At 44.0% G+C, this 26,051-nt stretch overlaps 1 protein-coding gene across 1 annotated transcript in view; it reads right to left on the bottom strand.

Moving 5' to 3' along the window:
• Positions 1-26,051, bottom strand: part of LOC149326821 (trypsin-1-like) — a 116,557-nt gene that overhangs the window by 5,636 nt on the left and 84,870 nt on the right. Inside the window, exons 5-7 of the mRNA XM_089564686.1 lie at positions 21,307-21,421; positions 16,620-16,774; positions 3,197-3,500 (exon numbers count right to left, since the gene is read on the bottom strand). Coding sequence (XP_089420812.1) covers positions 3,197-3,500; positions 16,620-16,774; positions 21,307-21,421 — 574 coding nt within the window. The remainder of the gene's footprint in view (positions 1-3,196; positions 3,501-16,619; positions 16,775-21,306; positions 21,422-26,051) is intronic.

Here is a 26,051-nt window from a genome sequence, read left to right as displayed (position 1 = left end):
CGAGCGCTCTAGACAAGGCTGCTCACCACTGTACGCTTCTATCTATCTAAGGATGTCTCCATTAATGCCAGCCCTTCGCACTTTCAGGAGTAATTTGCCATGAGGAAGCTTATCAAAGGCTTTTTCAAAATCTACACAAATAACATCAATCTGTCCCCGGTCATCTATAGCTTTAGAAAGGTCATGTATTTTCTCAATTAACTGCGTCACGGCTGAGAACCCTCGACGGAACCCATGCCGATATTCGGAAAGTAGTCCGTTTTTTTTCTAAAAAAAATAATATGTTCCGCAATAACATGTTCCATTACCTTACAGCAGATTGAAGTGACACAGGCCGATAGTTGTTCATGAGTGTGGATTGCCACTTTTCAATACGGGTATAACAATGGCAGTGCGCGTCTTGTGGCAGATAATAAGTTACGAGGGATTTTCGCAATATAATTACCAAGTAGAAGGACATCCATTCAGCATACCGTTTCAAGAAGCAGGTAGGTATTCTATCCGGACCGATAGCTTTCTCTTCGTCTAATTGTATCAACTGCTGAAAAACGCCGCTCTGAATAAAGGTGATAGCGTCGACAGACGTTTCACGAGAATGTGCTTCGTCGTGTGCGTCGCTTTGCATCGTGTTTCTTGCGAATACAGATTGGAAATACTTATTGAAATGGTCTTCTATATTCCATTTATCTACAATAAGTTCGGCTGCAACTGTCACCTGCATTACTCTTTCCTTCCTTTAATCAAGATAGCGCCAGAAGTTTTCTGGAGAATTTCTCAGAAAACCACCAAGAGTGTGATTAAAAAATCTTTCTTTTGCAGCCGATAGCAACATTTTTATTTTTTGCCGTAAAACCTGTATGTTGTTGGAGTCAGCATTCTTTCGACGCAATCTTTTCAACTTGCGTTTCGCGTGAATGATATCTCTGCTGACCCATGGGCTGCACTGCTTTGTTTTCTTCAGTCTAGTTGGAATGGACCGGTCCACACAATTAGTGATGATAATTTTAAGACGCTGCCATAACCATTAATCTGATTCATTTTAAGAGGCAGTTTCAAATTCAGAAAAAAAAAGATTCTAGGTAATCCAGGATGGATGTATCATCGGCCTTCCGGTACTCTTTGATTTCTACAAGAGCTATAGGTTCGGCATGAAAGTTTGCCAAAAGTAGGCACATTCAGGAAAATAATTTTATGGTCAGATATTCCATCGGTGACATTTGTTTCAATACCACCTACTTTATTTGAGGAGAACACCAAGTCTAGTAATGACTGTGACTGAGACGATATCCGTGTAGGTTGTCCAACTACTTGTCTCAAATTGTAAAAGAAAGCAATATCCAGCAATTTCTCCGCGCTAGAAATTTCTACATGCCCAGGCGTTGCCAATACCCAATCAATATGTGGCAAGCTGAAATCGCCAGTCATTAGTAGGCGGGTGCTCCTAGTTACATTACTGAAAAGAAACTTAACTTATCGAGAAAGTCAGGTGAAGTATTCGGTGGCTTGTAATCTGCTCCTATGACGTACGCAGCACCAGAAAACATAATTTTACACCACACCGACTCCGGCATTTCCCTCGTCATCGTGGAAACCGTGAGCGTTTGGAAATGCAGTTTTCCGAAATTTGTAGGCATTACTTTCTTTATCATATGCGCTGTGGACAGCACCGACGACACTGAAGTTTTGAAACTGCGGAAGAAATTACAAATAATCTTTCTTAAACTGGCAACATTTGTCGGTACTCCTTCATTTTACTCATGGTTGGCTCCTTTGTTCCCACCAACACATATTTGTTTTATGAAAACAACAAGCAAGTCTCCTTCTATCGCGCAGGCGGTTGCATTTTATAGCTTATTATTATTCCCCAAAAGTTGCAAAAACGTTGCGGGAAAGTACAGCTCGCCTTTTAAACTTATGTTTAGCGGGAATACAGACTTTCCTTGGCATAGTTTGAACCGCTGTGTTGCTCAGAGAACGAAAACAGGAATTTTGTTCGAGCACAATTATTTTGGAGCTGCTGACCTCGTAAGAGTTACGCATTCGTTTAATATATCTGTTCCTCCATACTCTTACGTACATTGCCACGTATCACTGTAGTGTCCGTTCGTTCGAGCTCAAGGCCGCACGAACGGGGCGTTATCAGTTTTGTTCGTGACGCGAGAAGCGACCGGACTAAACTCGATTGATCACAGTTATGATGAAGTGCTTCTATGTTTTTCCAGATCATTGCAGTTGATTTTCACCTGGTATCGCGAAGTTTCCTCACCAGCTTCATATTGAGCGATACAGCGAGCGGCGGGCATTACTAGTTTGACGACTGACGAGCACCATTGTTTCTTACGCCGTTGCCGTGTTGTTTACTTCTTTTGCGGGCGCTAGTCAGACCAAATAAAGAGCATCGCTTGCAAGTCTTGTTCCCGTCTTCCTGATCGCTGGACTGCCGTCACTAACGTGACAATATATTGTCCCGCCACTGCGATCACTGGCACGAACGCACATACCCGCAAGTACAGGAGGATGTAGCACAGGATGCCGAAGCCGAACATTAACACTCGAATTCTTGCTATATCTTGATTGTCTCATTGCCAGATTACATGCCTGTCATATCATGCTTTTCTGGTATGTATTCACACCATGCGCGGACAGTAAACAAGCCTGTGTGCATCGTTCCGTCGAGCGTGTCTTTTCGTTACGCTGAGTTGAGAAATTAATTCCCTCTCTGATAAACTCGAGAGCTAAAGAATATGAGCACTTTGCATCATTGAAGCAGCGGTAAGCATTTTAGTCTGGTTATAAGAAATATATTTGATATTTTATTTCATTTCTACATGTTAAGGATAGAATAAGGTCCTTATTTCCTATACACCCACTTTGCTCCGCAGGGATGAATTCTTCCTACTGTACAAGTTATCACTGGATATTAGTTTTACTTAAGTTCTATTAGACATCAAGGTAAAAAGAAAAAGCAAGAAAAATACAAAAAGTAAACGCCATGAAAAAAAAATTAGTCGAAGAATTTAGTGAAATCTGGGCCGCATGCATCTATTTGCAGCAGTATTGAATTAAAATGGCAGTCAAATCAGATTTCATAATATATAGTAATGATTCAGTGCTCGCATATATTGGGTAATCATTTTCGATAGTCTTCGTTTCCAGTGCCTTGGCTCATGAGATACAGTGACACCTGTCTGTTTACCCTCAAAGTCGGTGAAGCTGTCTTGTTCTTCTTGGACTTTAATCTTATATGGTGAAGAACTGTCATCGCCGTGGCACGCCTGATGGGCTTCACTTGGTGGCGTCGTGGCTTCGGCACTATCTGAGTGCATAACGTGTTTACCCCTTCGGGCCGCCATCTCCTTGGCTATCCAGGGTAGATAAAAGCGCAGATTGGTATGAACGCTGGAACCGTTGGGTCGAGCACAGCCTTGGCCGAAGGACACTATACCCACTTGGAATCCAAGGCCCCCTTTCCACAAGGAAACCGGGCTGCCGGAGTCGCCCTTGTTCGCGCAGGAAAAAGGAATGAGATTTAAACGAACAATGAGACCGAATAGAAGTCACACTCTACAGATAGAATACCGCACTCTAAACACATTAACCGAAAACGGAGAGCTTTTATACGTAGAAAACACCAGAAAACAAAATACAGGTGCTGCGATTACAAGCAGATTTCGCAAGTAAAATGCATGCACCCGCGCCGACATTTTCGCACGCATCCGAGGCACTACGCTACAGTGCCAATTGTTTCAAAACTGTGGCAACCCGTATTCTTCAAAAAGGACGTCACCTGTTTCAGTCGACTAGCTGAAGGATATTTAAAACAAATTTCCACAATGATAATTGTGCTTTTTGCTGTCGGGACAACTATAATGTATTCAGAAAAAGTCGCACAATCATTTTGTACTGAAAAAATATTTGGGTGATTTTGTGGTCACTGTCCCTTTAAATTAAAGCACCACCTGGGCTATATTATCGCTTGGATTTGTGCCATTTTATTGCTGCTACTAAAGCCGCTCCTGAACAGCAATCAGCAGGATGCTATAAAGTAAACGTTGTTCAGATATAAACGGCGAGGAGACAACATTACTTTGAGCGTTATCTCCGCAAATGCGATTTTATATGTAGAAAAATTTAACTTACGACATCTTCCTTGCTATGGGGTTAAACTGAACATAATCGCCTGATTTAAAGTATTTGTCTCAGTTGGGAAGATATTTATATGCTGTTCCCAGTTCAGTATCCAAACAACACTACTGATTTGACTGTTAGCCCCCTCATTAGGCTCAAGCCTTCAGAAAAGTGTTCGAGGTGACGTAAGTATGTTATCTTTACGAAAAAAAAATTTGCTTGCTTTTCACAGTGGTTCCAGAATTTTAATTATGCCTGTGTGCTTTTTAATTGCCAACATATTATTTTTGAAGGCGAAGAAAGCGAAATATGTTGCCAGCTGCTATGCAGTGAAAAAAATCGTGCTTAAGGCAACAAGGTGTCTTTTTTCTTGATTTACACTTGAAATTTGTAGTGGTCAAAAGCTGCACTCCCTTCATGAAAACATATGAATGTCATGTGTGGCTTCGGAGACAGATGAAGAACGCGAACAGCGCCTTGCAAAGCGGAGCGCTCAAGACGCTGCTAGACGGGCGAACCGCGCCAATATCGAAACCGAATCGTCTACAACCGGTGATGATCGCGAATGGAACGCTATGGATGCCTACGCAACCTACCAGGTTTAACCAAAGCTAAACCCTAGCAAAATATTTGTTCCTTTTTGTGTTTTTCAGTTTCGTAATATTTTCTTTCCTTGTGTTCGTAGCTTTCGCTCCCTCCGAAAGCCGTCTTTCTTGCTAGCCTCTTCTCGGAGAGAGCGCGCCCCTATCCGACTCCTTTACAGCTCTGTTGCCTCCCTTTTTTTCTAACTTGGTTGTTTTCCAACCCTGCTCTTTTGCCCCTTAGTAGACAGCGCCACCCTTTTGTTCGACTTCGCGATGTTTTTCTTCCTTAACGAAGTGAAAAGGAGAGTCCCGCCCCCCCCTCTCTCTACATTTAGTAATATAAATACGCCTATCTCTGTGCTCACTCAACTTTAACCTTGATGAAGGACGGTCGATCGCCGGAACCTCAATTTATCTGCATAGGGGAATTCAATGCTCCATCACTGGCCATCAGTGATGGCCATACACTGGCCATCAGTGTGTGGAATCGGTCATAAATGTAATTTCTATTGAACTGATTTTTCGTTGTCCTTTGGACTAACTCTGGTTGTTTTTAGTGCAAACAGGCTGAATTCTCCCATAGAATTGCTTTTACTGAGTGCTAATGCATCCGAAAGTGACTTCTCTTGTGAGGTATAGGATGGGCGCTCAAACCTTAGAAGCATTTTAGTTTCGCTTTGTTGTCCAATTTTCACTTCTACTTAAAAGTTCACCAGTTTTCCTTGCTTCACTCGTGCAAACGGTAACCCTATTACAGTCGTCTTAGCGGAACATTTCGATATGTTTAGTGCACTCCCAGACAGCCAGGATATGTGCTTACGGTCAACTGATGTGCCAAATGTTTTGCTCCTATAAAAACAAAAAAGGGAAACAGTAACATTCTTTGGATGACTCACGAATTCTTGCATTCGTCTCGTCGCATTTTAAGGAAAAAGTTTTCTATTAAAAGCAGCGATTCCATAACGTTGGATAGATTTCCGAAGGCAAAAAACGAATTTAATCCCAAAAGTTTATTTTTCGCCTTTACGATCACAATCTCTTAAGAACTGCCACTCGAAAATTTTGGTGCCGTGTCTTACATCGCGGTGCTTGCTCCACTTCATTCAGAACAAATAATGACATCATCAGTGACCCCGCTCTAAAATCAGATGCCTTGACTGACTATTTTTTATTTGTGTTTGTTTTAGGTAAAGACTGCCTTCCGCCACTTAGCAACATAAATTCTACAGAAGAAACCAGTGATGTTCTGATAATAAGGGCAAGTATTGAAGGCGTCGCTAACCATTTCGTAATCTGGGATGCTAGAAATGCACCGGTCTGGGTGGAAAGAAAATTCGTTCCTGATTGTTTATTCCACCTACTCATAGGAGTCATTATCCTTATCCTTATCCTCCGCTACTCTTCCTTCTTCATGTAAGCCAGCTAAATTACTCCTTCCTTATAAATGAAGCACAGTGTGTAGAACCAATTTCACTGACATAGCAGTCAAGCGAAATGCTCGGCCGCGTCATTCACTACAGACATGTTGATGATGATGAGGATTTTCTGGAGCCTAATAATGTGCTGCCTAACATGCAAACATGGGTTTAGGCACGGATTGAGCAGAGTAGCAAAAATTAGGTGAGCTAATGATTGACATTTCCCCTAACTTTGGCGTTGGCACCAGGTTGGTGCGTTTTTCCCTTTTAGGACCCCTGGCAAAACCGGTTTTCTGGGCTGTGCCGGGAACGTGGGGGAGCTTCGTGCCCAACTCTTCCCTGTACTACGAGCACAGCCCAGCGCACAATATGGCGGCGCCCATGGACCTCTTTTTGAAAAGGTCTATAATTCCTCTGAACGATTTGACGCTGTATTACATTATTTACTCTTGTTAACCTCACTGATCTACTGGATAGTCCATATTTAGTCGAATGGATTTCAAGCTTTCTCTCATCTCTCTCCAGTTTCGCCTCGCACAGTTCCGGTGACTCCGCTGCTGCAGATGTAACATCAGGAGTGCCACAAGGCTTTGTCCTTGGGCCACCACTCTTTTAAGTATACATAATGAGTTGCCGCTCTGCACTTCTTCACACATTCGTCTCTGTGCTGATGACTGTGTTCGATGTGACGTTCATACTGTGCTAATGATCATTATTGCCTCCAAGTAATCTGCTTGGTTTCTTAACTGGTTGAACACCTTGGAAAAAAAATTAATTTTGATAAAACCGTAGTGATGTCTATCTGCAAATAAATTCTTTATCTATTGTTTAAGTTACATTCAGTGACAGTTCCGTAGATAAGTTTTTGAATATGACTATCTTGGCGTAATTTTACGATTATCATGCCTTGCTTTAATCACCTTCATTAATATGTATATAGTGAGGAACTAAAAAACACCGAGACTTACGGCGTAACTCCTTTTTGTAAGGGCACCGAGTTACGTTGTGTGAATCTCTAATCTGGCGTGTTCTCGGTTATGCATCTGTAGTCCGCACCTTATATAAGAAAATAAATATTAAAAGTAGGAAGCAATCCAGAAAAAAGCTGCGCAATTCATGTAACCTATATGATCGTGATTCTTCCCCCTTTTTTTACACTTTCTTCCTCGAGCCTTACCCCGCTCTGCGTCGCCGCGTCAAATCATTGAAATTCTGCCACTCCATTGTGAGTTCTTCGTATACGCTCGCAAACAACAATAGTATAATCTTCTCCCTGCACATCTTACGATTAAGCATTAAGGCCTAAATGTGATGCCCTACTTTGGACGCACTAACATGCTCAAATTAAGTTTGCTCACAGCGCTCGATTGAATACAGGAATTCATTGCCTAATTTAATTGGCTCATGTCCCAGCACTCAAACTTTCGCAACGGCCATCCAAGATGCATAATCGTAGTTATCCATGGCTGTTCTTTATTTTCCTCTTTATCCGTGATTTTTTGCAAACGTGCTGATATGTGCTTTCGGCTGTTTGTTATACCCTGATGTATTTACTTTTGTTTAACCCACTTTGCCATAGCGCATATTAGCACTGCAGCGTATATGACTAAAGAAAATAAATAATTAAAGGGGGCCTTTCTCGCCCATGCCTAACAAGGGCAGAAAACTCAAGATATCGCATTAATGGCTTTTTATTTTTGCCTTAGTATTTTTACTAGTGTGTCATCCGGAGAAAAATGCTGAATAAAGCGAATGAAGATGGGAATGTTCAAAAAAAGTAAAAAATAAACTTTTTTGTTCGACCTTTTTCTTATGTATCAAGTCTGCTAAATCGTTAAGCTTGAAAGCAGGTCTGTAAAAACTGTGTTGTTCAGTGGATAAGCAGCCGCCCGAGCGCTCACACACCGGGCTCCTCATCCTAGCTCTCCTGGCTCAGAAGCTCATAAACCGCTTCTGCGGTTCCGCGAAATCCTAACTCATTATTGCGACAGCCACCGTCTCTACCCGGCACCTGCCAAGGGGCTGAGTAAGGCGGAGGAGCGAACTCTGCGGCGCCTGCAGACAGGGACCCTTCTCGGTCCTGCCATAGCAAAACACTTCGATCCGAACAGAGATGGGCGCTGCCCGCACTGTGGGGAGATCTGCACTATCTTTCACATGGTGTGGGCATGTACTCAGAATCCTCACCTTCCCCCTTCCCCCACCCCCACCCCCCACCCGAGAGGCATGGGAGACTGCCCTCCTCACCTGCTCCACACTGGAGTCCCAAAGGGCTCTAGTAAAGCGGGCGCGAGACGGGGCCTCGTCGTGCGGTGTCCCGGACTAAGGATACCGACCATGCAGCGGGGTTTTTTGACCCTCAAACTCTTTTTGAGTATTAAAGTTTCTCACCACCACCACTAATCAGTTTCAGGAAGAAACTCAGTCAGATTTCTTGTAAAAACGTATTTCTTGCTAATCACCAAAAAATTTAGGACCAACTATGCTTTACGAGCTAGCGATAATTTGGCACAATCTTAGGCATTCATAGTTGGCGGTGTGATTTTCAGGCACATTCTTTCAATTTCGTTCAAGTTTTTTTTTTCCACGAAGAATAAAACACGACCGTCACAACACAAAGAACTTAATGGAATGTCCACGGAATATGTAGCCTTGACGTGATCAGTTGAGCCAACGTCAGGGGCGTTGTAAGGGGCGAATAAAAGCTATAAATTTCATAAAAGCGGTAAAATTCAGCAAAATGATAAGGTTTACACATTGCTCCACAGATTTCTTAGAGAGTTTTGTGCAGTTCGCAATACGGCGGAATGTGTCGAACGCCGCGCTCTTGAAAACTGCTCAGCACCGCCAAGAATTTTCCACAGATATATAGGCGACTGCTTATGAATCATGCGTAAAGATGCTTTGATAGCCCTTTGGTCCCATTTCAGTTCTACAGATGAGCCCCGCCGCGGTGGCTCAGTGGTTATGGTGCTCGGCTGCTGACCCGAAAGACGCGGGTTCTATCCCGGCTGTGGCGGCTGAATTTCGATACAGGCGAAATTCTGGAAGCCCGTGTACTGTGCGATGTCAGTGGGCGTTAGAGAACTCCAGGTGGTCGAAATTTCCGGGGCCCTTCACTACGGCGTCTCTCATAGCCTGAGTCGCTTTGGGACGTTAAGCCCCAATAAACCAGTCAACTAATCCTACAGATGAAGTGATTGATTTCACCCATGGAGAAAAAGCGAGGCTGACTGCCTCGTGGCGTTTCAACAGCTCCACCTTCCAATCACATGACATCAACACACTGGGCTATAAAACAGGACCTTCAGGCTTTCTAGTTCAGTGGGCATGACGGACCAGAGCCGAGCATGGGGCCTAATAGGCCATTCTTGTTCCTCATGCAGGTTAGTCTTTACTAGTTTTTCCTTACTATTTACTAGTTAGGTTAGTCCTACGCCTCTGAAATAGCATTGTAACGGTGTTAAAAATTATAATGTGAACTCCAGCGTTATCGCCGAGCAGTCGGGAACAACCGCCCACGGCAATGACTGGGGTAGGGCACACGTGCTGGCAACTGAAAACAATTTGATCCGTCGCCTTCACCTAGAATTCTTATTGGTTCAAACGACTCCCCATACCCTAACTCACAACCCTGGGATTTAACACACGTATGATATACGCATGCTTCCGGCACACTCTTTTCAAGCGTGTTTAATCCACACCCATTGCTTGTGTGATCTCTTGTGAGCAAGGCTCTCTTACGGGAGCCGTGAGGCCATTTTATGCTTGTTGCTTGTATGTTTCAGGCGGTAACCATTTTTAAATTTTAATATGATATTCCCGGATCAGGGGAGACTTCGTCCGCCTGTCTACTTCATTTCTGAAGGCCGCTCCTTAGAGAGTATATGGCGATACTGCGCTTTAGCTTTTGAGTGCGCTGATGAAAAGGTCAGAAGCATTTCTTCGAGCGCAGTACGCACTTCCAGCAAATGAGATCCGATGATCGGGTGAGGACCATGTGGAGAAACTTAACTTCGTTGTTTGCTGGTTTTTCTGTACCTAACGAGAGGACTGAAACGTTGAACACAACAGGCCTAGGATGCCTTCCGGCATTGTTAGCACTTTGCCGGAAATCGATCTATAGCGAATAAGATAATGATCAACATACCACCTTATGTTGTTAGATCATGGCCTTTCAGATGTGGAGGTTGCTTCTTTCATACTGCGTTAGCAACAGGTCTCTTAGCATGAGTGGCAGCAGGACCCTACGCATACACCATCTCTTTTGGAGGGAAAGATGCTACCGAAGGACACCGCAGAGAGTTCAAGCTACAACTGCAGCAGTTCGAGGAAGGCATGGCGCTGATGCCACAGGCGATTTGAAAGTGAAACGTTCTGTGCTGATTTGTTACTTCATTAATGGCTTCCAAGAGAGCTGCTTGAGGCAGAGAGTAGTATAGATTCTTTGTCCCCGAAGAAGGCATACACTGCTTGAGGGCGCTCTTGTTTAAGGCACTTGGACACCTCTTTGGGGCTTCTGGCAAAGAAAGGCTCATCAATGGCGAGCACTAACAATGAGTTCTGAAAACGGAGCCAGCAACTGCTGCCGCTTGTCTCGTTCGGATCAGATCACATGATAGGGGATCCTTCTTTATTGGTCTTTGCATAGAAGAAGGCACTGAGAGTTAGACTTTTGCAGTTATTGGTACTAGACGCCGACTTAGTGAAGCTTGCTTTTTGGAAGAGTGCCTTAGCTTCGACTTTTATGAACTTCATTCATTCTACAGCTGACACTTTCCTTTCCCATTTCCTCTCGACTCCAGTTGTTTGCACCAATCTCCTAGTCACTAATACGTACCTTCCACTAGCCGCAGCCATTTCATTATAAATGTTCGCACATTCCCAGGGGCACCCCAGAGACTCTGTCGAATATTCAGCTTAGTATTATGGAGGCAAGTTCGTCTCCTCAAAGAATTTCTGCTCACGGCGTGCTACAGCGCATGCCATCATGAGCCGGCCAGACATCAGATGTCCCCTGGAGGCAGATACTGAATGCCGTTCCGAGGAATGCACGCCTCCCAGCCACTGCTGAAGAAGTTCGGACGTCAGAAAACCCAATTGTTCCTGGTGTGGGGACTCGCACAGTTCGGTCTCTTTTGATTTGCTTCCCCGCGATGCTGCTTCCTTCACTCTAGATACCTTAATTAACAAGGAAGGGCACTGGCTTCGCTGTGACGCGAGCGCCACAGAGGGCGTGACAGCCGCACGCACGGAAGGCAGCTCTCTCTCTCTCTCCGGCTCGGAAACTCGACGCGCGCTGACGTTCCGCTGCGGCCCTCCGCTCTCTGCCAGCGGGCCGAGGCCTCTTGGGGGCAACGTTTACCGGCAGCTCTTCCCTTCCGGCCTCGGAGTATCTCCCCTGCCCTAGCGTGGGCGAATGCTCACTCCTAACTTTGCTGGTGAGTCGGACGATCTCGATTCCTTGCCATTTTGTTGCTAGCTGTTTGCTTTAGCAATAAATGCCTTGTTTGTGTCACACAAAGCATCGTTCAATTCTTTCTCTTTCAGCAAGGCTCAAGGGGGTTGGCATGCGCTCGGTAGGCCGCGCTCGGTAGCGGAGTAGGACCACCCCACAGAGCTAACGTCTCTTCGCGGGTGCGCACACGTAACCCTTTTGTGGTCCGTTTTGTTGACGGCTGTTGTAAGAGTCGTAGTTAGGCCTAAGACTTTTCGGAGCCATCTGCACTTAGTCTCGCACCAATTGCGCAGTCTGTTCAATTCAATAAAGGACTTCGTATGCTTAAAGCATGCGTTTGCGCAGCCGCGTGACACTTTTTGCCAGCAAGTTAATCGTTTCACCGCGAGGCCTCCCGTGAACTAGATTAAAGTCATGCGGAGCGCATTTCGGCAGTTTTGCGGATCCAGCGGAGCAACCCAGGGTCAGTGTTCAGTGCACATCGTCTTCATGCCGCCTGGTGCGACTTGGCTGCCTCTATCCTGTTTGGTTGATCTATCCGGCGTAGCTCTGGCATGATCAGTCAGCACTCTCCTCCGGCTGCTGTTACACTGGCATTTAGTGCTGAATCCTGGCCTAGAGTGCTATACTGGCTGTCTCATCACAGGCCTGTAGACGCAGTCTATGGCTGATGCTAGCCGGACAGGAACCTCCACGCCGCCTTCGAAACAAGGCGGAAGTCTGCGTAGAGGACATCGGAGCCACTTCTGCTGCAAGATCTGCATCAAGAAGGCCAGGAGTTTCTTCCGTAGCACGTACGTGCACAGGCGTTGGTCGATTTAGGGTTGGGAGGATGTGGGGATCGCCTTGCTCCATCTCTTTTGGTTTGTTTTCCGCGATGCGGCCTCTCTCTCCCTAGTTAGCTTAACTTGGGAATTCGGCAGCAGGGGCGAGCGAAATCCGCCACCGCCGAAATGCTGCCTCGTTCACACCTACCGGCCACCACCTCGCCGCTCGTAGTCTGCTCGCGGCGTACACAGATCATACAAGAGTTTCATCGATTGTGTCTCCGTCCCATAAACTTATGCACGCTTACGCACACTAAATGTAGCTATTTTGCCGGACGTTAGGCAATTTCTAATTTTCTCATTTTTAAAACTAAGACGCACTGATCATTAGCCTACAGGCGTCATCTGGTGGTCAGGAGGGGTCACATGTTGCCAACAAACCGATAATTCTCTTAAGCCGAAAGGGGCACGATCGTCATTCTAAGTAGAAAAAGCTAATTTATCGCTTATGCGTAACCGAATCAGTTGTTATGTTGACTTCCTTTTCTCTACTGTTAACTGCCTTTAACATGCTAACAACACTGGAAGGCAAGCCAGGCCTCTAATGTTCACAATTTCCAGGCCTCTCATTAACTACATAAAAACAAGCAACCGAAGAATGAAGCTTTCTCGAATTGGACCTCACACTACTATCGATCACATCTGCTGCAAGTACGCGCCGCGCTCGATAAAACGCCTTGTTCTCTTCTCGTCGGTGCACGCAAAACTTGTGAAGCGCCGTATTGCCGCATCTACTATAAGGAATGCTTTTTATACATCATGTACCCACTAAGTCCTAACCAACACCGAGGTGCAAGAATCATCATTATCAGCCTGACTACGCCCACTGTAGGGCGAAATAATCTCCCATGTCTCTCCAATTATTGCAACCCCCATATCCCCGCAAACTTCTTAATCTCATCCACCCACCTAACTTTCTGCCGTCCCCTGCTACACTTGCCTTCTCTTGGAATCCTCTCCGTTACCCTTAAGGGCCAGCGCTTATCTTGCCTTCACATTACACGCCCTGCCCAAGCCCATTTCTTCCTCTTGATTTCGACTAGGATGTCATTAACTCGCGTTTTTCCCCTCACCCACTCCACCCTCTTTCGATCTCTTAACGTTAAACCTATCATTTTTCTTTCCATAGCTCGCTGCATTGTAATTAACTTAAGCTGAACCCTCCTCGTCAGCCTCCACGTTTCTGCCCCATAGGTAAGTACCGTTAAGATACAACTGTTGTGAACTTTTCTCTTGAGGGATATTGTAAACTTTCAATCATGATCTGAGAGAACCTGCCATATGCGCTCCACCCAATTCTTTTCCTTCTAGTTATTTCCCTCTCATGACCCGGATCAGCGATCACTACCTGCCCTAAACAGACATAATCTCTTACTACTTCCAGTCCCTCGCTACCAGTGACGAACTCCTATTCTTTGGTTTTCTGCATGTTGACTTTTAGCCCCACCGTTCTGCTGTGTGTGTCGAACTTATTTATCAGGCCTTGCTTTTCATGTCCTGAGCGACTTATCAAGGAAATGTTATCAGCGAATCGCTGATTACTTAGGTATTCTCTATTAACTCTGATCCCCAACTATTAACAATTCAGGCCTCGGAATACGCCCTGTCAACAGGCGGTGAATAGCATTGGCGAGATAGTGACACACTTCCTTATAGGAATTTATTGCTGAATTTATGCACCACTATGACAGCTGTGCAGTCGTTATAGATATCTTCCAATAATTGCGCATAGAATTATTGAACACCCTGATTTCGGAATGCCGGCATGAGAGCTAAGGTTTCCAGTGAGTCAAATGCATTCTCGCAATGAATGAAGACTATATATAGGGGTTGATTGTATTCTGCGCATTTCACGATCATCTGATTGATAGCGTCAATATGATCTATTGTCGAGTACAGTTCACGAAAGCTTGCCTGATCATTTGGTTGATTGAAGTCTAAAGGCTTCCTGACTCATTAGCGATTAACCTAGTAAATACCTTGTAGGCAACAGACAGTAAGGTGATTGGCCAGTAAGTTTTCGAGTCTATGATGTCTCCTTTCTTGTGAATTAAGATAATGTTAGCGTTCTTCCAGCTTCTGGTACGCAAGGCATGGCGTACTTCGTCAGCCCATTTGTCGGACTATGCACTCCATCATTCCATAGATTACACCAATACTCGCCATTGCATCCTTAGTACCCATTTCATGGCCGCATTTTATCTTCGTTTTTTTTTTACCTTTTCCACGCTACTCTCCTTCAGTCTTTATCTCCCAAATTCCCCTCCCTACGCAGAGTAGCATGCCAGCTATATTGAAGCGCCGGCTAAATTCTCTTATTTCATTAAAGAGTCTCCCTCTCTATCTCTCTACAAGAGGGCTAGTTTTTTTTAGCATTATCTCCTCTACGTCAGTCAACAAATCTGCTGTTACCTGATCCTTACCAGCTAGTTTCTCCTTTTCATTCTTCCTAAGGCTTTCTTTACTTCTTTCGTTATTGGCGGGTTGTCCCATTGCTGTGAGCTACTGTCGCTCTCAGTAACGCTCATATTCTATTGGCTACTGTATAGATTTGTTAGAACACTTCGGCTGTTTTAGCTATTTTATCCATGTTGCTAATTACATTACCCTCCTTGTCTCTTAACGTACACATCTGGTTTTCACCTACGCCCAATTTACTCATCACCGCTTTTAGGCTGCCTCCGTTCTTTAGAGCATGCTCTATTCTCTCCATACGAAACTTCGTTATGTCGGCTATCTTCGCTTATAGCAGCTGCAAGAAGAACGGTTGACAAAACCAGGCTTTCCCAAGTGGCTCGTGGCCACCTTAGATGGAAATCTTAAAGGGCCCAGACAATTGCATCATAGTAACTAGAATACAGATCGGCCTAAAGCGACAGCGGTCATTTCATACCTACACGAGGTCAGCCACAGAATCAAAAAGATTGCTGGGAAATTTAGAGTTAGCATATTATTTTTACTACCCAACAAATTAGGATCCCATTGCAAAAAAATCTACCGAGACGATGAGCGATAAGGAACGTGCACGAGAAAGCACAAAGATCGATTCCTGAAACCATGTGAGATCTCATTTGTCTGGGAGATGGCGCTATTATGTGTAGCATCCTACATTGGACAGGGAGGATGTTGCAGAAACAAGCGTCCGCAAGAACATTTCAGATCACGCTTGACGGGCTCAGGAACAATTCGCGTGTTAAGTGCAAGGAGAGCTCTTGCCTGCCAGCTCAGGATAAGAATGTTTTGAGAAGCTACCCCGACAAACTGACACGAGAGATTCATAGCTTAACATGGGTGCGTACTTGCGTGAAAGACGGGACGAAAACGAGGAAACACAAACGACGTGTACAATGTCGTTTGTGTTTCATAGTTTTCGTCCCGTCTTTAGCGCAACTACGTACCCCTTTCAAGCTATGAACCAACTCGCCCAGATTAGAGTTTTAATTGAGAGATTCATGAAGCCAGCCACATTGGAAACCGTGGCGCCACATGTGCCAGCTGCTCATCCATTGAGCTAATTACAAAGGAGACAACCTATCTAGGGAACCTATCTAACAGTGCCTCCCATCGAACGGTTTCTTATAGCACCGTTGCCTGAATTGCTTTCGTTAAACAGGCTCGGCATTTGTAGGCTGGAATATTAACCGCCCATCGTTCACCTCATCCCATCTGATCTCTTTTTTTTAGACCTGTCACGCACCCCACGGTCCTACAACCATAGCACTTTGTTGAATTTTGTCGCTTTTATTCGGCTCTATACACCATCCCCGACGTTGACTCGGCTGATTATATCGAGACTCCTTATTGTGTGCACCTTAGAATAAACATCAGTTGCTAGTCAGCGCCTGTGCCATTTATCTTCGTCGTGTTGTGCCTGCGTTGTTCCTACTATCGTCTTGAACCAACTAGCCCGCCACACTATACTCTCGAATTTATTATTACACCTCCGTCCTCCATCTCTTCCTGATAAAATTTTTTTCGGCGCATCGAAATTTCCTTCATGGCAGGAATCATTGCAGGTCCCTTCCTTCCAGTCATCAGGCAATGACATTTGGAAGTCTTAACAGATCCAATTCGTGCCAGCCACCACTTCATGACCTTGTCTGAAATTACGAAACTCAATATTTTATGTGTAGTTGCTGAAATCTCAGAAAGCGACATTAAAATTAAACATGCAGCGCAACAAGCGCCCATATTTCGCGCTTACCGCGCATGCGTCTTTGCTAGCGGAAGGTGTACAAAACACCAACGACTTGTTAAAATAGTTTGCTTGCCAGTCCTCCACAAATGTTCGCTTGCATTTTGAATACGGCAGGATTCTTCGATTTATGTGCAAGAGTTCGTCAGAGCCTCCGGTGTCATCTGGAAAAGAAATATAAATTGTAAGATTGAGAATCACCGGAGCAGGCTCGATTGATTGCGACACATTGGAATGACAGTCTTCTACAAAGACGAAGCCGATAAATGATGATAAATACCGCAATTAAAGACGAGGTTTACACTAAGGGCTTACAATATAGCTTTCCTTTCCAGTCCATGCATTTTGATGAATAATGTGCGATGTCAGTGCACGTTAAAGAACCCCAGGTGGTCGAAATTTCCGGAGCTCTCCACTACGGCGTCTCTCATAGCCTTAGTCGCTTTGGGACGTTAAACCCCATAAACTATAAACCACAACCATTTTGATGAAGAATTGTTTCCATATTTGGCTTAGAAATTGGTGAGGGTAGCGACACTGTTGCGTATGTGAAATGAACTGCTACTTCGTCAGCGCAAAAAATTTCTAGCGAGACAAGCAGCTGCGAAATCATTCCGAGAACGCCAGTATACTCAGAACAAAGATATTATTGTAGATAAGGCCCGTACGCGAGAGAGCGTACAGTGCAGCTCGCCAGTAATGTAAGTATGTTTTACCTAGGCCCATAATCCCAGTCAGTCAGCTTGTTTTGCCTGGCCAATCTTCGATCGTATTCTCCCACTGTTTATAGACTACAAACTAGTCCTACACCACTGTGCAGTCTCAACGATCGGTGCCTCGCACCCAAACCGCCCGGCTAAATGAATGCATTCGTAACCAGAACACGAGTCACATGACAAAAGGCCGTATATTCTGCACAAGTCAATTTTCATGCCATACGTTCCTCAGCGCACATCTTCGGTTTGTGGACGACAGCAAGTAACCGAAAGGACTTGGGAGGCAACTCAGTTGTTTTTTTTTGGCTTATACTGTACGCAAGACGATTTCATTGATGAGCTCATCCCTGATTTATTCTGATAAATTCAGAACCACTGCTTCTCTTGGACTTGACTCAAGACTTTCAGTATACTTAAGTCATCGAAACTCGCCTGTTTGCAAAGTTAGACTTGGTTTATCCGCGTGATTGTGACCGTATAGCGGTAAGAGTAAAAAGGCGCAAAAATTAGAGGCTTTTGGAATGGGGGGACGCTATCGGTTAGGAGCATAAGGGAATAACGGGGGGCCAGTGCGCAGGCGCAGTACAAAAACACCCCTGCCTCCGGTTACTGCTCTGCTCCTGTGGACTGACCCTCCGCCATTCCTCTATGCCTCTAACCGATAGCATCCCCCAGAAGTGCCTTAAAGCTAGTAGAAACGAATGAGATGTATGATATTCTGGAGTGGTGCTAAAGTAAAGATAACGTGAAAATTTGTTCGCCTCCACCAAATATTTTTTTAAGGTCGCCCATTTCATTGCCGAAACGGTGTTTCCTTGCTCCCTAAATTGTAGTACTGTGAAAATTGATTCGCAAAATAGTAAAATCTGTAAGGACTCTGTACATAGGAATAAAGACTACGCTTGATACTTTAGGCAGTCGGCAGGTAAATTATGGTAAAATTGTCTTCTGCAATTCTGTATGTCTTCCAGTGGTGCTGCTCTTGGGAGGTTTAATTCATTTCAGGCGTTGGCTTTGAATCTCGTGTGTTAAACACAGCCTATTTTCTTTTCCTCGTCGCTTTGAAAATATGTTTCATTAATCTTTTAATGAACTGAAAGGAATGCACACATTATATTTAAGAGAAGCACCCCTATCGCTCTTTAGTCATACTTCATAGCACTGCTTACGATTACTTCTCGTGTTGCATGAGTCTCGTTGAGGAGCTTTGCTGGGCACTGAAAGAAGTCTCTTAAATAAGGCTGCACCGACCTCACCTTGCAGTGATGTAAACGACTTGAATTATTTTCAACTCTTATGGCAGTTCAAGCATTGTTAAGCACTCTTTCCAATGCGTGGATTGCTAAGTGGGTGTCATCCGGCATTTTTCTTCACTACCGCTCTATAGACTCCCGAAAGCTAACAAAAAAACTGGAGTTTTTCCTTCCAGTACTCTTTAGTGCTACACACTCAATTTCGACTTAATATACGTGCCTAAGGACCTGCGACATAAAACCCGGCGAGTGAATCAATAGTAATGCGAATTCATGTAACTGTCAAGAACGTAGAAATGTGACCTAACCGGTGTTGGTTCAGAATAAACAGGAAAGCTGCCGCTTCCTGACAGCGTAAGGAGGCTGTCACAGAAGAAAACTGCTACGGATGAGATAAGAGAAAAGGCGAGCTACTGACTGCTTTCAGTCGCGGTTGACATAGTGTCTATTTACCGTTTTTTAGTTAAGGTGCTTAATCTCCGCAGACTCTTGATTAGCATTTTGGTTTTAATCTGAACCCTCTGGCCATGCCATTTGTTCCTACTTTCGTTTTCTACAACGTTCTTCTGCTCTCAAGCAGCATAGTCTTTGCACATTGCATTGTCAGCAGCATTACACTCCATATTTTTATTTATTTATTTATTTATCATCATACCCACAGCTCCATTGGCTGGCATTACAGTGGGGGGGTAGAAGAAAAAGTACACAAATGCCACCGCGTGCAGGTGGTTACAAAAAAAAAAGATAACAATGAGATAGAAAGAACACGGAATTATTATACACAAAAAAATGTCACAGCATGGAAGAAAATGAATCATTTGATAATATGGACACTACTTCCTCAGGCAGCTTGTTCCATTCCGAAACCGCAAGCGACTTATACGACAACTCCGAGATTTTTGTGATGGTAACGCATTTCTTTGAAACTGATGTGCAGATTCTTCTCCTTCTAATGATTCTGTAAGAGCAAATGAATTTCAAGCTTTTTTCTTTTTAGACCTCAATCGCAGTGCTGTTAAGGGCAGCCTTGCTTGTGTGAAGGTCGAAGGTTCATTTCCGCAACTAGGTGCGGCGAGGACAGCCAGGGAAAAAGCTGTATAGACAGGTTGAGAGGTCCTGGCTTCCTCTTACAGTGCGGCATTGACGGCGGCGTAGTACGACATCAAACAAAACGTAAGGAGAAAAAACTCGTAAGCTCGGTTCAGAGAATGAGACATGTACGTTCAGTACACAGTACATTGTGCTTGCAAAGGAAAAAAGAGCTTCATTAGATAAAAGAGCCTATATCGGCAAAGAGGGGGAGGAGAAAATAATGGACAGCAAAATTTACAGGTGCGCTCAAAATGGTAATAGCAAGAAAAAAAAAGAACTGCATCAACCTTTGGGGCAATTCTTTTGGAGAAATATTGGATACACCAAGATTCTTTTGGCAGTGCAACTGGTTCAGAAGTGTCGGTAAGGTATGCTGAAACATTTGTTTCCCATAGTTTGTGCGGCATTTCTTAACATTCCAAGGCTCTGCTGCACTGGTATGATACACAGTTCTGCTTTGCTCTAACCCAGCAAGTGTAAGTAAGGAGTGATCATTTTTCATTATGGCGAGTTTATATTTATAGCACAGCCTATAGTTATACATGTACTTCATTGAGAGAACGTTGTGTTGATGGAAAAGTGGAAGAAATACACTTCGCAGTGTGGAAGAAATACGGCACGTTACATGCAATGCCTATAATACGTTTTTCTAGGACAATGAGTTTGTTAATATTTTAGGCTGTTGTTGTTTCCCACACCATGCATCAGTAGTTGGCTATGGAAGAGAACAAAGAGTGGTAAAGTAAAAAGTTGACTGACGAGGGAAAATTAAAGCAATTTCGGCGCATGATACCAACTGCTCTCGATAGTTTCTGAAATACGTAATTAATTCGGTCATTCCACGATACATCGGCCGCAAAGTAAACGCCAGAGTTTTCACAGACTGCACAAATTCTATTCTCGTATTACTTAATTCAGTTAGAAGAAGTTAAAAGTGTTTGTGACGTGAGTGAAACATGGCTGCTGCAGTGGTGTGTTACGTCAGAAGTAATACATCCCACGATGTTACCTGCGCCTTAACTGTAGAAAATTTTTTAAGCTCATGTTGTTACTCATACAGTACAACATCAAACTGATGTAACCAGAACACAGTTCAAAGTAATTATCCCCTGGCCTTTACACTATACTTTTTACGAATGACACATGACAAAAAAGGCAGCATTATTAACGACAATAGTGCCGGCTGTTATAAGGTTAATGAACATTTATTGACGAATTTACTGACACCCACAATGGAGTGCAAAACTCACGGACAAAATTGCAGAGAGAAATTTTTCTGGCATCCCCGGAAAAGGTTTCCACAATCGCACGGACACGCAGCAGTGAAGAATTGTTTTGATATCATTTGTTCCTTGTTATTGCACGTTGCCTTCTGCAATATCATTTGTGCCTTGTTATGATATCATTTGTGCCTTGTTATTGCCTTATTATTGTTATTGCAGCTTTTCTTATAGAGCAGTAGTGGCTTGTTTTAAAACTGCTCCTGAGTTTCAACTACATTCGCAGTCGTCATATGGCGTGCCCTTTTCAGAATATTTATTTTCCTTCTGTGACCACTTAATAGTAACAAAAGCTATGGGTGCAAACTTTCAGTCGTACCGGTTAAGAAAAAGAAAGAACACCGAATTCGCTTACTTTCAAAGGTACCGCCCCAGCCGGCAATAGTCACAATTTTTCCAGTGAGCTTCATCTTTTCCTCTGGCAAGCATACCGGTCTTACAAAGCGGTCTATATCCACAGACCTCTGCAACTGGAGGGAAAAAAAGCGGCAGAATGTCAAAGAGAGCCTTCATTAGCTCACTAACGTGGAATAATCGATCCTACTTGTGACTTTCGCACGGCACGAAATTTATACAGGCGTGACCGGAATTGGCTGCGCCGAATTAGCTCGGACGTATCTTTTACAAACAACTTTTATTCATAAATTTGTTGTCTCCAGAAGCCCTCTATGCTCGACACGGGGTCTGCGCGTCCTTGAAAACTTGATTGCCTGCTGCCGGAATTTTATTACACATCGCAAGACATTTCAAGGTTCTTTAGGACTCCGGCAAGACGGCGTCCAGCGTCTGCATGAATTCTTCAGACCCTGTTTTGATGCGGCTTTAACTGCGTGGGAGACAAAAGCACTACCAACTAATCTCAAGTAGACAGATTTGCGAGAATATTTTAGCAGGCTTGTTAACGCATATTCGACCGGAATGGTAACTAAGAACGACGAGGCAAAAGAAACAAAGCGAATAGGACACACGAGTTTTATGCGCACTCCTTAAAAATCTTGTATATTTGAGTGCACGAGTGTTTTCTACGCTTGATTTCTGTGACACTTTTTTTTTCTACACACTGATCTGGAGTAGTATTCGAGGGTGACTGCCAAGGACACCTCTCTTGCAATGATTAAAATGAATCTGTCTCTGAAACACACGGCTCTGTTCATGATTTAGTTGAAGACCGCTCTACGAAAGTTCCTTCCCGCCTTTCACATACAGTGCATTTCTGCTGTCAAGTAGCGTTCTATATTTACTTTACGCGTAATTGGTAATTGGTGCTGAAGAACTTATCCAGCAATGCTGCAATTTGGTGCTTACTGTTTATTCACCATGTACTAACCTCCTGATTTGGGGTCGAGCAGTATCACGCTATTTTTCATTTCTGACTGCGCATAACATATTCAGGACAAATGAAGGCTCCACTAGAATAGTATAGCCCTCTCTTTGCCTCAGTAACCCGTTGTGATTTGGGTATGGTGCAGGCTTGTTAATTTTTTTTCCAATTTCAATGCGAAATCATCACATGGCTTATCAAAGAAAAAACCGGCGTCGCCTAAAAGTGGCGGCGTTAAAAAATACTCGCAACTGATCAAAATGGTGCGACATCATCATAGGCGGCAGAATACAAAATACAAACCAGTAATACCCAGTACTAATACTTACAACTGCGTCAACCACGAAGGAATCGTGGAGAAGGAGAATAGAATAGGAATACATGGTCTGTTCTGAAAGTAGTAGGACTGATTTTTTAAACAAAATTTGTTCAAGAGAATAGTACAAACGATTACAATTTATCAAGGTAGCACCCTTCCGCACCTACACGCTGCTGCCAATGAGATTTACAGTTTTCGTACGCCTCCAGGAACGCCTGGACCGGAATGCTGTTTAGCTCCCTCGTCACGGCCTGTTGAACCACCTCTACCGATCCGTGATGTTTCCCATCGGGCGTCGATTTTATTCTCAGGAATAGAAAAACGTCTGGCGGGGCCAGGTCGAGGCGGTAGGGGGGCTGAGGCAGCGTTGCCGCCTTGTGCTGGGCAAAAAAATCGGGGTCCTCATTCGCATGATGAAGAAGATCCTACCGGTTGGCCTTTTCCTCCTCTGACAACACTCTCGGTACCAACTTCGCGCACGCTTTCCTCATGGATAAATTTTCGGTCACGATCTCAAAAACTTGGGTTTGAGGAATGCTCAAGTCCTCAGCAATCATTCTGATACTCATCTACGATCACTGTTGAGTAAATGTTTCACTCACTACACATTTCCGTGGTCTTGCTGGTCGAAGGGCGCCTGGAGCGGTCGTCTTCCTCCACTCTTTGCTTACCTTCTCGGAAACGCTTGTGCCACTCAAAAAACACCTGATCTACCCATAGAAGCGTCACCGTAGGCCTCCTTAATCATTTTGTGAGTCTCTTTGCCCGTTTTACCAAGATTTACTCAAAATTTGATCGCGTATCGCTGATCCAGTAAACGCTCGACGATTCTGCGTGACGAGACGTTTCGACAGGGGTTCACAGTACAAGCCACCTCCTCTCTTCAACGGCTGAGAGCCGACTGCCGATTTTCCCCAGCATTCCCAATATCCCCCTTCAACGATCCTGCACGCGCAGACCACCTCTCGTCCACCCGTTCGCCCAGGAAAAAACCAGTCCTACTACTTTCAGAACAGACCCGGTATAATTCAAATATGGGTGGTTTGGTTTGGTTTATTGGGTTTAACGTCCCAAAGCGACTAAGGCTATGAGAGACGCCTTAGCGGAGGGCTCCAGAAATTTCGACCACCTGGGGTTCTTTAACGTGCACTGACATCGCACAGTACACGGGCCTCTAGAATTTCTCCTATAAAGAAATTCAACCGCCCTGGCCGCGATCGAACCCTCATCTTTCGGGTCAGCAGCCGAGCACCATAACCACTGAGCCACCACGGCGGCCATTCAAATATGGTTGGAATAAAGTTATAATTCAGTTTCAGATTAACTGCAATAATTTTGCATTAGTAACGCGTAAGTTCATTCAATGCCCCCTGTAATTGCATTGGGTTTAGCGCCCCAAGATGACGCATGCACCTAAGGGAACAGCGTAGCGGAAGGCTCGGGAACAATTTAAGCCACCTGAAGTTCTTTAACGTCTGCTGACTACGCGAAGCACACAGGCGTTTTTGGATTTCAAGTACAGTGTTTGTCAAAAGTAACCAGGCTGTGCGTTTTCCTTCTCAGTCGTATATTAAAGCTATTATGCCAGCCCTTGAGCTCTAACTCTCAGTATGGTAAGAAGAACCCCTGTTCTCACCTTCAAAGAACTTTAAGACCTTTAGGGAAGCCGTGAAAGCTCTGTTATACGAATGGGAAGCAAACCATGAAGCCTGGTTACTTTTGACAAAGACTGTACATCTAAATACGGCCGTCGCGGCTAGGATCCAACCCGCGACAGTGGGATCAGCATACGAGCGTATGCTGATACCACTACGGCGGATTAGTGTGGCTTCAGTTCAAAAGGTTATACTGATTTCTGAATGAACACGGCAGTTACGCATTACAGGAATCGGCACCTTTATAACTAGAAAATTATTCATTGCACGAAGGAAACTGATATAAGTAAATGTATCCAAGAGGTTATTTCAGTTGCAACAGCTGTTTCTGAAAGAATTACGTAAATCAAGACAAGGAAAAAGCGCAACGCAAAAAATACGAGAACTTTGAAACACACATAAACAGCGCCATGTTTGACTGTTTTTGTGAGTTCTCGTCTTTTTGCGTTACGCTTTATCCTTGTAATATAAACCAGCAAGCCCAAGCTTCTACAACTGTGAACCGAAACTCTTCGTCTTTATTTTTGTGAAGGAAACAAAAGTGCTGGAAAAATGTGACAATTTCATCCTCGAGAAACATGTGTTCCATTTTGAAAGTACGCGGAAATTAATAAGGAATTGAAACTTGTTATGTCTATAGTTTGTTATTAAAAGCCAATTGGCAGAAACATTACGTAGGCTAGCTTAACAAAAAACTAGAAGGGACAAAAATTATGGGCTGCATAGCTTGTAAATTAAAATTAACAATTAAAAAAAGTGTAAATTAAAAATTTAAAGCTGAGGTTTCAAAGACTAATTCTTGAGTAATTTTGCCTTCACCAGTGGAGCCTATCACCAAAACGAAGCCATGGAGTTCAGAAAATTTAACGAAGTGCTTCAATTCCTTCAATGACAGCGATGCCGATCGATGCGTACATTGATAGACGTACTAGTACAAATATTTCTTGAGTTCAACATTACCTAGCATAAGACTCAAGTAACAATGCTTACTGCAGACTACTTATTTAAGTATCATCAGCTTTCTTTTACGATTCACTCAACACATTTAATGGGCCTCAGACTTTCCTACATATGCTGTAGGCGGAGTTTTCGTACACGTAATCAAATGAATAAAAATTGCAGACGACGTAGCGTGGTTTGGCCAAGCTTGTTTTCCAACCAAAAGGTCTCGTCCCCAGGCGACACTCTCGCATCCTTCGCGGGGCAGTTCCCTCTTCCGAGTAAGCTCAGAAATGTCCCCAGTTCACTTCAAGACGGCCCCAAGAGAGCCGTCGAAAGAGTACAATAGCACAGTACAGAATAGGGGATTGCAGTCAACCGGCTGTCGCATCGAAGTAGAGGAGAAATAAGGCAGTACTTTGCTCGCAGTAGTGAGCTACCTCATACTAAACTTTCTAAAAATTTTCTGCTCAAAAATACTATCGCTCCAGCTTTCTCCCTTCATAGTCAATCCGCCCCCCCCTTTCTCCCCAAGCCAGAACAAGGAACCACCCACTCCCCCACTAAACACCTCCACTAAGAAGCGAGGCAAGCTGTCTAATGACAGCTTTGAAATGCAGCTGTTGCTTAAGTTTTAACTATTATTGCTTTACTATTAAGGAACTATTAGGAAGTTGACTTTGTTTTTCAACATTGTTTTCAAAAGAAATTTTGCTTATTTCTATCTGCAGCATCGGCTGTGTTTCTGGTTATTGAGTTCCTAAGCGAGCGAAGCTGACCTTGAACGCCTTGACGTAAACATTTTTGCGATAATTATGCTAGTTCAAGTGAAACACAATTGTTTATGTGTGCAAATATATTTTTCC

This window comes from Amblyomma mixtum, chromosome 10, assembly GCF_055824585.1.
Source record: "Amblyomma mixtum isolate Tamu chromosome 10, ASM5582458v1, whole genome shotgun sequence".
NCBI classification, from domain to species: Eukaryota; Metazoa; Arthropoda; class Arachnida; order Ixodida; family Ixodidae; genus Amblyomma; species Amblyomma mixtum.
The sequence above is the reverse complement of the archived record's forward strand: the minus strand, read 5'-3'. Positions and strand labels throughout refer to the sequence as shown.